This window comes from Canis aureus, chromosome 8 (genome assembly GCF_053574225.1).
Source record: "Canis aureus isolate CA01 chromosome 8, VMU_Caureus_v.1.0, whole genome shotgun sequence".
NCBI classification, from domain to species: domain Eukaryota; kingdom Metazoa; phylum Chordata; class Mammalia; order Carnivora; family Canidae; genus Canis; species Canis aureus.
The window spans coordinates 8420394-8432677 of NC_135618.1; the positions used below are offsets into that span (position 1 = coordinate 8420394).

Here is a 12284-nt window from a genome sequence, read left to right on the forward strand (position 1 = left end):
TTATACATTTAAAATCATTTTTATTGAATTACTATTAACAACACTGTTTTAGCTGGTGGCAGCTGCCCCACACCAAAACAAACCCATTGTGAATGCTAGTGAACATCCTCAAAGTAATCCAGTTTGTTTTTTTTTTTTGTACTTGGAATATAGTTAAACTTTTGACATCACATAATCAAGCAAACAGCGGTGCATACTATATTATCCAAAAAGACTTTATGCATTTCATTAAAAAAATCATTTTGCAAGTGGCTTCAGCTTTATCAACAATCTCATCAACACATTCCATACTTCATGCTCCCAAAATAAAAAGTGCCCTAAAACTAACTCTAAGTTTTTTACTGATATTAATGAATACTATCCAGGATTATAGGAATTAAAGTTTAACATTTTACAATATAAGAGGCAATAAGTTACGGATATCTGCTGACACAAATTCCACTCAAACTAAATACATCCTTGATACATTCAAAAAGACATATTGTAAATATTAATATGCTAGTTTATATGCTGCAGTGCAAAAGAAGTGACACCCTAATGTTTCCTGAGCTTTAGGAAATTAACATTTTTCTGACTACAACTCTCAATTTAAAATAGGCTCTTTATTATATGAAGCCATGTCAAAACTATACAATTAAATTAGGTTTTTGGAGAACTGAAAAGATTGGTCACAGTTATGGTGTTTTAAGGTAATGAAAAAGTTTCCAAAGCAAAAGTATTTACAAAACTACAAAGGAGATTATGGATGTGCATGTAGTATAAAGATCAAAGATAACCTACTGATTACCAAATGATCACTATTATCCCTTCTCTTTCAAAAATATTACACTGAAAGACTTTATGGTAAGTTATCTAGCATTAAATATACCAACCTGTAGTATATGACACATTTTAACACATTCTTCCATAATGCCCAGTAAGAAGGAATAAAATATTAAAAATCAAGAAAATAAACATGCTTTTAGGAATGTTTTTGCATGTGTATATGAGAGGAAATAAAAATGATTTCTCATTAGAACTCTCTACACCCCCAAAATTACAAAGACCGAGTTTCTACTTCAATTTTTTCTTCTGACTGTAGTATATCAGGGTCAACATGAACAACTGGAGGTCGAAAGATAACTTCAGGCCCTCCACCATATATAGACTGTAGAAAATTCCATGTTTCTTCAGAAATCTGACCAGAATCTGCTCCTAGAATTAAGTGCAAATAGAAAGAATAATATTTACAAACCTACATATTCATATTGCAAAACCTTCATTATATAGCCCCTGCCCCAGCATGAATCCTCCAGGGATAACCGAGAACTTTGGGAACATGTATTTCCAAACTAACAGCCCATATTGTTATAATGCAACATTATGCAACATTATAGTGTTTCTTAAGAAGTACTTTTTCCTAGCTCCTATCAACAGCTTTAAAACCTTTCCTCAGATAACAAACACTGGCAGCTTTTCGACTATTTGTCTGACTTCATGAATGAATTTTACCACTGAGCTGGGTAAAAAACTAGCAATGATGGCTAATAAAGATATATTATTAACAGGGTCAAATGGCTTAAATATCAGTCAACTTACCTTGCCTGAGTATCACACTGCCACATTTAGTGACTGCAATTTTAGTGTTATCAATAGGACCTGGAGGATCTAAGTCAAAAGGAAAAACAAATGACTAAAATGCATACTTTTCAAAGAAATGCACCAAAGAAATGTATTTCTGTGCCTAAAATAATTGAGAGATGTAACAATATAATCAAATTGATTTTTTTTTGTCAGATTATTATAGTCAATTTTTAACTATCTTCTGAGTGTCTTTCTTTTTGGGTCTTAGTTCCCCCCAAAACAGAACCAAGAAAGAAGGGAGAAAGGCTCTCACTACCATCCAAATTCTCACTCTTAATTATCCATTTAAAGATCACAGGTTAAGATGCACTTTTAATGCTATAAAAGAACAATTCTTTTATAATTTAAAAAAGAAATTATGTAATTGTTCATTTATTTCCAATTGTCATTAAACTGAAGACAATAAAGCATAAAATGAAATGTTAAAATACATCCCTTTTTTAAGAAAAAAAAAAAAAACCTGCTTCCCCTTGAATACAAAAGTACAGTGCATGTTCATTATCAAAAGCTGTAAAAAAAAAAAAAAAAAAAAAAAAAGCTGCAAAAAAAAAGGCATAAGAAAGAAAAATATTGTCATCCCATTACAGAAAGATAAGCAATTTCAGTATCTTTGTGGTCTTTTTCTTTTGCATATGTTTCCCATTTTTTTAAACATAAAAAATTGAAACTATGAATGCAGTATTGCAAACTTTTTCAACATATCAACATCTCTGTAATTATTACACACTGTCACAAAAATTATTTTTAAAGTCCACATAGTATGTCACAGTAACAATTAAACCATTATGTAACCAATCTTACTGTTGGGTGGATTTTTTTGACTTTTCAATATTAAAATTACAGACTAATTTTGTTCAGTTCCTTTAGTCCTGCTATGAATATGCTGTAAGTCATGAAATAGGTTTAAAACAACAAACTAGAATACAAGCCCTGCCCTCAGGGATCTTTTTCTCTTTTTTTCACTGGTACAATCCCAAGTGCATATAGATATTCAAAAAATATTTGTCAAATAAAAAATCAGCAAAGAATTTCATTTTTCAGTTAACTACTTACCTCCATCTTTACCTTTTACAAAGCTTTCCCATTCTCTAAACCACTGCATACTGATACAATAAAAAGTAGCTGGAGAATCCTCCTCTTGGAATGCTCTGTTGAGCTACAAGGAGGAAAAAAATCAGTCACCTAATATGTAGAACTTATAGCAGAACAATACAACCATTCTACTTTAGCATTTGCTAAGGCCAATTCCTCCTAAAGAATGAGATGTACACTGATGCTAAGTTATCTTAGTACCACTGTAATACATATTAATGAACAAGTAAGTCTAGGTTATGTCTCAAAACAAGCACACACAAAAGAAGAATAAGACACTGGATAAGTCGAAATGGGTCAAGGCAAGTCTTCAAAACAATAAATACTCCACATACTTATTAACAATCAAATGTGTAAATTTTATTTAAATATACCATATCCACGGTCTACCCTTTACTTCTGTTCACTGAAGATACTGGTGGACATGTTGCTATCACAAACACAATGCTGCAATGAATAATCTTGTACATGTTGTTTCACAAGCAATATACATATATGTACAGGACAAATTCTTAATGTGGCGAGACTAAGGCCCCTAAAGATGTTCCACTTCCTCTTCTAAGGCCTAAAGAAATGGGTATGTGACTCAACGAGGCAATACGCTACCAGAAATGGAAATATTCAGGAGTGATCTAATGGTGAGAATGAAGTCACTCCAATGTCAACTTTGTTAGCTACATACCCAGGGCCAGCGTGGTTCCTGAAATTCTGGAGAACTGGTTATTCAGTTTTTCCTTTTGATAAATTTCTTTTTTGCTTAAGTTAGCCAATGTGGTTTCTACTGCTTTCGATTAAAGAAGCCCAAAGGATAGAATAACTGATACAGAAAGAAAGGTGGAGCCTAAGGAAAATGAAGGGTATCTGAAATCTACCTCACTGTACTAATGTGGAAAGACAGTGAGACTCCTAAAAATATTTCATTATGGGGCTAACTAAATGCCTATAATACATATTATCTGAGGACAAAGACAACCAAGTTCAGATCATGTCTCTCTTATAATCAAATTTTATAAAACCCTGCCGTTGTCACCAAAGATCCTCATAATAGCACAGAAGTACCTCCATGATCTGGCTCCATGATTTGACTTCATCTTCTAAGACTTTCCTCATTTATTCACTCACGGTCATACAGACCTGTTATTCCCAGAACCAAGCAGTTACTTTCCTACCTCTTAAAGCTTTTGCATGACTATCCTTTCCTTTCACACATCTAAATAGTTCCCTTGCCTCCTTCAAGTCTTTACTTAAATGTCACCTTCTCACTAAGGCCTATCTTGACCACCCTATTTAAAAATACACCTGATACCTCTCTTTATCACTGTACTCGTCATCCCTCTTTTGTTTTTCTTTCCTTTTCCAAAGAACTCATTACCTTTTAATATATATTATTTATTTATTAAATGTAAGTTATTTGAGGGCAAGGATACTTCTGGGATACACAGTAGTTGCTTCCGTAGAACAATGAAAGGCAATGAAAAATGCTGTGGCTGTTTGATGGTTAACACAGAAATCAAAGCATGTATGTCTCAAAATAGAGAATTAAGAGTTAGGACTTTCCATGATGCACAACTTATCCCTAGAAAACTGAGATTTTTGAAATGTAGTGTCAGACTGATCCTACCAGACGAATCCATTTAATTTATAGCATTACCAGGTTTGGACATTTTTAGGACTTCATCTCTGACATCAGGATATTTCCTAAGTGTCTAGGTGGGGCTTTTTAAATATTTAGTTAACTACAATCCCCCTCATCAATTTAAAGATACATGTTTTTCCCTAGCTCTGGGAAATTTCTCTACACCGGTTTCCTAAAAGTTGTGCCCCTTCCCCTCCCCTGCCATTCTCTTCTAAAATACCTATTAGGAAAACACTGGATTCTAGGTCTACCCAATATTCAAAACTTTCCATCTGTTTTCTTTGTGCTTCATTTTAGGAAATGTACTTCATTTTCATTTGCGCTCCAACAATATTTATGTTGCTTTCCAATCAATCCATCTATGGAGTTCTGTTTTGTTTTTATGGTGTAATATCCTTATGTATTTCCCTGAGGATTAATTTATGTATTTTAAAGCATAATTTAAGATATTACAATTCTCTGTATTAGGAGCTAAGATAATTCCTTCTTCAACTGACCTAAGTCTCCATATTTACTGCTCTATCCAAGCAGAAACCTTTACGCTTGCTGCCTTGTTCAGTGCAAAGGGCAGAATGCTGAGGCTATTATTGGTATTTGCCACTTTCAAGCTTGAAACCTGTGAGGTCATTTCCTGTGGCCTTTGGTTTGTTTCTTCAGTCTGATCCTATCTACTTTTTCAATTTTTCAGAAACTCTACCTAAGTCCCGGTCTACCAAGGGCACCTATATTTGTACTCCAGTGTTAAGTTTTATAACTAACACATTGTTTTGTTGTTAAAGGGGGAGAGGGGGGTAAATTTATAGTCTTGCAACTACCACCACAAGCCAGCTTAGAATACTTCTGACACCCCAGATTGTTCCCCTGCACCACTCTACAGTTTCTGTGGTCCCATCTCTTGCTCTTAGCCCCAGGAAACCACTGATTTACATTGCCTTCATTGTTTCCTATTTTTCAGATGTTTCACATAAATGGAATTTGACATCACATAGCCTCTTCACATCTGTCTTCTTTCACTTGGCATAATGTTTCTGAGGTTCAACGTTGCTGCACGCATCAATAGTCTCATCTTTTTTATTGCCAGTACTTTTCCATTACAGAGCTATCATATTTTGTTCATCTATTTGCCAGCTGATAACATTTCAATTGTTTCCAGTTTTGATCAGTTATAAGCAATACTGCTATGAACATCTGTGTGTAAGGTTTTTTTTCTCGTTTACTTTTTTTTTTTTTTAAAGTAAGCTTTATGCCCAACATGGGGCTTGAACTCATGACCCCAAGATCAAGAGTCAAATGTTCTACTTACTGAGCCAGCCAGGTGCCCCCTGTGTACAGGTTTTATAAATGTAAGTTTTCATTTCTCTGGAGTAAACACTCAGGATTGGGGATCCCTGGGTGGCGCAGCGGTTTAGTGCCTGCCTTTGGCCCAGGGCGCGATCCTGGAGACCCGGGATCGAATCCCACGTCGGGCTCCCTGCATGGAGCCTGCTTCTCCCTATGCCTGTGTCTCTGCCTCTCTCTCTGTGTGTCTCTCATGAATAAATAAATAAAATATTTAAAAAAAAAACACATCAGAGCCTAACACCGTCAAATAGTTCTGAGCCCAAAGAAAAACCACGAATTTGTATATATGGAAGGTCATTTGGTCAACATATACACATTTAAATGATTCTGAGTAGAACTGGCACACAATATTATATCATAGCTTCAAGCGTAGGACACAGTAATTCTGTGAATTTATACATCATTCTGTGTTCACCTCAAGTGTGGCTGCCATCTGTCTTGATCCATCACTATTACAGTATCATTGTCTATATTCCTTATGCTGTGCCTCTCATTCTTGCGAATTACTCATTCCATAACCAGAGCCTGTATCTCCTACTCCCCCACATTTAAATGATTTTTAATTTACTTGCATGTTGATCCTCTTCAAAAAGTAGATAATCTGATGTATTTTAAAGCTGTCAAAGGCTAATTCTGTTGTATTGGTAACTAATGTGATAACTGCAGAGATATAATTTACCCTTCCTTAAAAAGATCAAATAGATTTATTTCTAAAAAAAAAAAAAAAAAAAGAAAAAAACAACAAAAAAACAGCAAAGAAACAAGAAAAGCCTAATTGTTTATTAGCTCTTCCTATTGACTGTGTGACCACTTTCAGCCTATTGCTTGCAATCAAGGAATGCAAGATACTCATTTTGAGGGGTATATTTGTAAGTATAGACAGTCTCACAAAACAGTATTATATTTCACAAAAAGATGGAAGTACAGAATGCAGTCTGGGTAGATGCTTTAAGAAAAACACTAACTAAAGGAAACCTATACTTTACCATTTCAATAGGAGATTTCTTTCCAGTGCCAATCCATAAAACAAAATTTATTACCAACCATGAAAATAAAACCCCACAAAAGGAGAACTTAACTCACTAGAATTTGTGACCTGTTATACATCCAGAACACTTAAAAAATCTATTACAACTCTTTCATCTAACCAGTTCCTTAATAGAGTTAACATAATAATAGTTCTGCTAATTGTAAGTTCTTTATCCTAGATCATATTTACAATTCAAAAAGCATCACTTTTACCCGAATAAAAATTTCCAATTCAGTTTTTCTTCTTTTTTCAATTTTCTCCGCCTCAATTTGGCAAGTATGACAAATGTACAGATGGTTGACAGCTGGTCCTCCTCCATACCTAAAGCATGAAGAATTTAATAATTATGATAATGTTGAAGAAAGCTGATGTTCTAGGAAATTTGTCTCCAACTTTTAGTCAATGTCTAAATAGCTAGTAAATAATAAATCCCCACAAAAAAATCTGTCATAATTAAACTAATGTAAAAAAATCGCAGGATTATAACTTGATTTATGTTTATCAGAGTCAATGACTCAATTTATTGACTAACTTGCTTTATATTTAAACTTTCCCTTACAGCTATTTCTGCTACTAAATATGTTAAAGGCAACAACACAAAGTAAAGGAAGTGGCTTTCAAAAAGTACAGTACAACATATAAATCTTAGTTCAGTGGAGCCATAGTCATTATAAGTTTTAATCAGAAAGAGGCTTTCCCTGGCCTCTCAAGAATTCATGGAATGAATTATTTTCAATATTTAACTAAGAAAACAGAGTAATTATAAATGAAATTATAAATGAAATGTTTTAAAATAAAATTTAAAACTATAAAATTTCAGAGTTAAATATCACCATATGCTTTTCCAGATACAGATAACTGAAACATAAAAGTTAGAATTACATTATCCAAACTAGAGCCACATTAACTACAAAGTCTTCCTCTTCAAATTTCACGATGGAAAACAGGATTTTCTACATAAGCAACATAAAGCACAAGGAACATATATAAAATGATACAATTCCTTTTTAACGAGTTTCACCAACTGATTTTCACAATACCACATTGTCTAATTTAAAAAAACAAACCTGCTATATAGGTTATCCCAAATGTTCTGAGGCAGCATCAAAACCAGATCTTCAATATAACCAGCTTTTCGTGGAGGAACACCTAAAAAAGTTCAGATGGGTGTGTCTCAGTCTTAAACTGCCTTATACAACTTTCAAAGGTTCAACTCATTTTTAAACTAATTAATCACTGGCATTTTTAAATCATTAGTCTTAAAAATTAAGTATTAGCATTTCTGGTGATTACATTCTTTTTTTTTTTTTTTAAAGATTTTATATATTCATTCATGAGACACAGAGACAGGGAGAGAGAGGCAGAGACACAGGCAGAGGGAGAAGCAGGCTCCATGCAGAGAGCCCGATGTGGGACTCGATCCTGGGACTCCAGGATCACAGCCTGAGCTGAAGGCAGATGCCCAACCGCTGAGCCACCCAGGCATCCCTGGTGATTACATTACTAAAAATGAACATATTTCTTGAAACAGAGAAAAATCACCTAACCAAGATCTTCAAATAACTTATGTAAATCTTTACTAAAGTTTGACTATGTAGTGAGAGAAATCAAAGAAAAATAAAAGAATCTTTCCTTCATGAAGCTTGAGCTAGCAAAAGAAATAAGGCACTTATATACCTACCAATAATAAAAGGCAGTCAAGATAAATACCATTAAAAGTTCATGGGGAGATTCAGAACTGGAAGAGCCTTATTTTAGTAGTTCAAGTGGGCAAACAGAGAAATTCACTTACAGAAACATTTCAAGGTTTAGGTTTCTCTACTACAGGATATTCCTACTATTTATATGGTTTCACTACAAAAATAGTTCATTATAAGAATACTGAGTATTCAATCATGAAATTTAATCAAGGTGTTACACTAAGGTGTTATTTATCATGTGTACAAACATGGACATAGCTGATCACCAAAGGCTTAAGTTAAATATAGCAAGTAACTCTATGAGGCTTTTTTTTGTTAAATTCCAAGTATATTTACTTACTTAGGGAAAGCGCCACCTATTAATTTAGACAAACGGATAAGAATCATGGATATAGTTGGCAGCTGAATGCCTCTCAGCCAAGAAAAATAATCCATTATAGAAGTGCTCACTGTACCATAACTGGCTGTGTATATATCTGTCTTACTATGAAATTAAGAGTTAAGAGAACAGAAATAGTATCTTTGGTATTTTTGGGGCCTAGCACAGGGTTTGGAATAAGTACTCAACGAATATCTCTTCTATGAAGAGGCTACAGACTGCCTATAAATCAAAACAAAGCCAATTTCTGGAACTATAAAATTAAACACATTTAGTTAGACTGTTGTAGATGAAGAAAAGAGAAATAAGGGGAAGAGAAAAACTCTGGGCTCTTCCTAATGTGGAAGTTATTTTAACAGCAAACCCCTACCACTACTTTCCATTACAAAATTTCTTACCTCCATGAATACAGAGAAAATCATTATTTGAAATAGGGCCAGGTTCAGCAAAGGTCTTAAATTTATTTAGCCACTGTCGAGAAATATAAAACTGAAGGAGACTTGGTTCCATTATGTTCAATAAATTGGATATCCTTCGTCTCTCTTTTTGTGCCTCTTCACTGCTTTTCCTGTTAAGGACAACAATTCATTAAGCTTAATATGCATTTTACTCCATCAGACTATGTAACATTATGAATCTTATTAGGCCTGGGAATTATTTAAGAGAAATAAATGCTGTATCACCCCTTAATTACATTATATACCCCTAAAGAGCAACCGTGTATGGTAACTACTGGTATCCACCTAACTACGGGTACACAGTAGGCACTCAAATATTTGCTAGTAAGATCTAAATAATGTTTTCTTCTTTCAGTAGCTAGTATTTAATCTTTTACAAGATACTGAAAAATATCAAACATCCATTTGTATAGTAATACCTTCTTTATTAGCTATTTTAGGAGAAAATCTGGCACTTTACTCCTACTGCCAGCACCTAATTTATCAAAACCAATCTTTTTTCTAAAGCAAGATCTATTCCTTTGCCCTTCAACTCAATGATTTAACATTTTCCTAAGAAAAGATCATTCTGCATGCAACCTTGCACTTTACTCACAAAATAAAATGAGAGTAAAACAGTTTCTAATCTTTACTCAGCAATACATTTTTAAGTCTTAAAAGTTATAACCCCGAAACTGAGATGTTCTTCCGTATTTGTCAAACTAGCCTGTGAGAATTACTTCCTTACCTATAAAAAAGAACATAAGCTTCTGCATTTTGTACAGTAGATTCTGAAACTTCAGTAACACTTTGATCATCGAATTCATACCAGAGATTATTTAAATTATTTCGGCAGTAGGCAATATAGTGTCCACCTGAATTTGAATTGAAAAAATTTAAATAATTTCAGTAACACAAAGTTAAACACAAGAATTAGAGTACTTCTTTATTTTTAAAGATTTTATTTATTTATTTATTTGGGAGAGAGGGTGGAGAGAAAGAGCACAAGCAGAGAAGGGGCAGAGTTCCCACTGAGTGGGGAGCCTGACAAGGGGCTCGATCTCAGGACCCTGAGATCATGACCTGAGCCAAAGTCAGATGCCTAAACGAATAAGCCACCCAGGTGCTCCAAGAATTAAAGTACTTTTTGAATCCTCAGTTCCTAGCAGAGAACTATGCTCATATTTTTTTCCAGTGTATATCCTCACCACCACTTGAAATGAAAATAAGGACAAAAATATAATTTTTTAAAAGTGCAAAAAATGTGTTAAAATCCTTATTAAATTTTATACAAAATATAATTTCCAATATTTCAACTTTGTAGCAAAATTACTCAATTTCCCGAAATTTTCTGTTTTTAACAACCAAAATTAAATATGTCTATTTTTATATTTTTATTTAATCAAATTTTATTTAAGAAATCAATTCAGATAGTTACTTTTTTTTTTTCATCTAGACATATGTGAGACCTATATACTTACTACTTGCAGTTCCATGATGACAAATGACTGACAGAAGGTCATAAGTAACAATTTGAGCTGGACTATCTTTAGCAAGAAATGGCTGAAGATCCAGACCTTCCAGCGGAAATGAAACATGGGTACTGATTTTGGTGGAAAACATCAGTTCATGTCTGAATCTTTTAAGATGTATGCATAAAATCTAAAAGAGAATTTAAAATTCTGTTGTTTTGTATGCTAGATAAAGGAGTCTATTAAATCTAGATATTGAATTAAGTGTCAAGGTTAAACATTCCATGCAATTATTATAACCTGATTCCAGAGACATTAAAGTGTAGAAACGGTAAAACCTGATTCTTCCTACGTTCACAACTCCTAGCTTTTCTAATTTTATATTTTATACCTTCAAGATCCTACAATGTCTGATTAAACTGTGTTCAACAGTTTTACAGATAAGTGTACCTAGTTGGTATGTAACCTAGTATCTTAAAAATGGATAATTCTAATAGGGCATAAACACAGACCCTGGTCAATGGAATCACTCCATTCTTCAACTATGCTAACAAGAAAAAAAAAAAAAACTATGCTAACAAGGTATTATGTTACTGTTTCCTGTTCCTACAACACAAAATAAACCCAATTAATAATAAAGTCCATACCTCAGGAAATTTTTGTACTTTACAAAACTTTACTCCATTCCTTAACCTGAGGAGAAAGAGAAAAAACAAATTTAAGTAAACCCGTTTCCCATATGAATCCACAAAGGTTTTAGTTTAGTTTAGTTTTTTTTTTTTTAAGTAGGCTCCATGCCCAGTGTGGAGCCCCACGCAGGACTTGAACTCATGACCCTGACCTCAAGATCCAGATGCTCAACCGACTTGAGACACCCAGGCACCCCTGGTATTTTTAAGTATGTAGCAGAATCTTCTAGAAAACACAAGGACAAAAAATGCTCACTGCTAAATGATATGCTACCATTTAAAAATATATACTAATGAAACAGTGGAACCCCTTACTTTAAAAAAGATATATTTAAACTAAGATATCAGTAATAAAAATTTAGGGAGTTGTTAATTATTTGATAAAAATTATTATTTTTTTTAATCTTTTTTTTAAACAAATATGCTGGGACACCTGGGTGGCTCAGCGGTTGAGCATCAGCCTTTGGCTCAGGGCGTGATCCCAGGATCCGGGATTGGATCTCACATCAGGATCCTTGCATGGAGGCTGCTTCTCCCTCTGCCTGTGTCTCTGCCTCTTTCTGCGTCTCTCATGAATAAATAAATAAAATCTTAAAAAAAAATGCTGTTATGGTCTGACTGTGTCTTTATAACATTCAGATATCAAGTAAAACTGGGTAAAATAAAATCTCAATTTTATAAATTGTTTGGTCAGGTCAGTGTATTATTATTATATTTTTTAAAGATTTTATTTATGTGTGAAAGACACAGAGAGAGAGACACAGGCAGAGACACAGGCAGAGGGAGAAGCAGGCTCCATGTAGGGAGCCCGACGTGGGACTCGATCCTGGATCTCAAGGATCAGGCCCTGGGCTAAAGGCAGTGTTAAACCACTGAGCCACGTGG

General features: G+C 34.0%; 1 protein-coding gene across 3 annotated transcripts in view; it reads right to left on the bottom strand.

Annotated features, from left to right (window-relative positions):
• Nucleotides 1–12284, bottom strand: part of USP33 (ubiquitin specific peptidase 33) — a 52110-nt gene continuing 39826 nt past the window's right edge. For all 3 annotated transcript variants that reach the window (XM_077905102.1, XM_077905101.1, XM_077905100.1), the window contains exons 16-24: nt 11358–11403; nt 10720–10900; nt 9987–10113; nt 9200–9369; nt 7790–7871; nt 6935–7043; nt 2677–2779; nt 1579–1647; nt 1–1194 (exon numbers count right to left, since the gene is read on the bottom strand). In XM_077905102.1, coding sequence (XP_077761228.1) covers nt 1037–1194; nt 1579–1647; nt 2677–2779; nt 6935–7043; nt 7790–7871; nt 9200–9369; nt 9987–10113; nt 10720–10900; nt 11358–11403 — 1045 coding nt within the window. In that variant the 3' untranslated portion in view covers nt 1–1036. The remainder of the gene's footprint in view (nt 1195–1578; nt 1648–2676; nt 2780–6934; nt 7044–7789; nt 7872–9199; nt 9370–9986; nt 10114–10719; nt 10901–11357; nt 11404–12284) is intronic.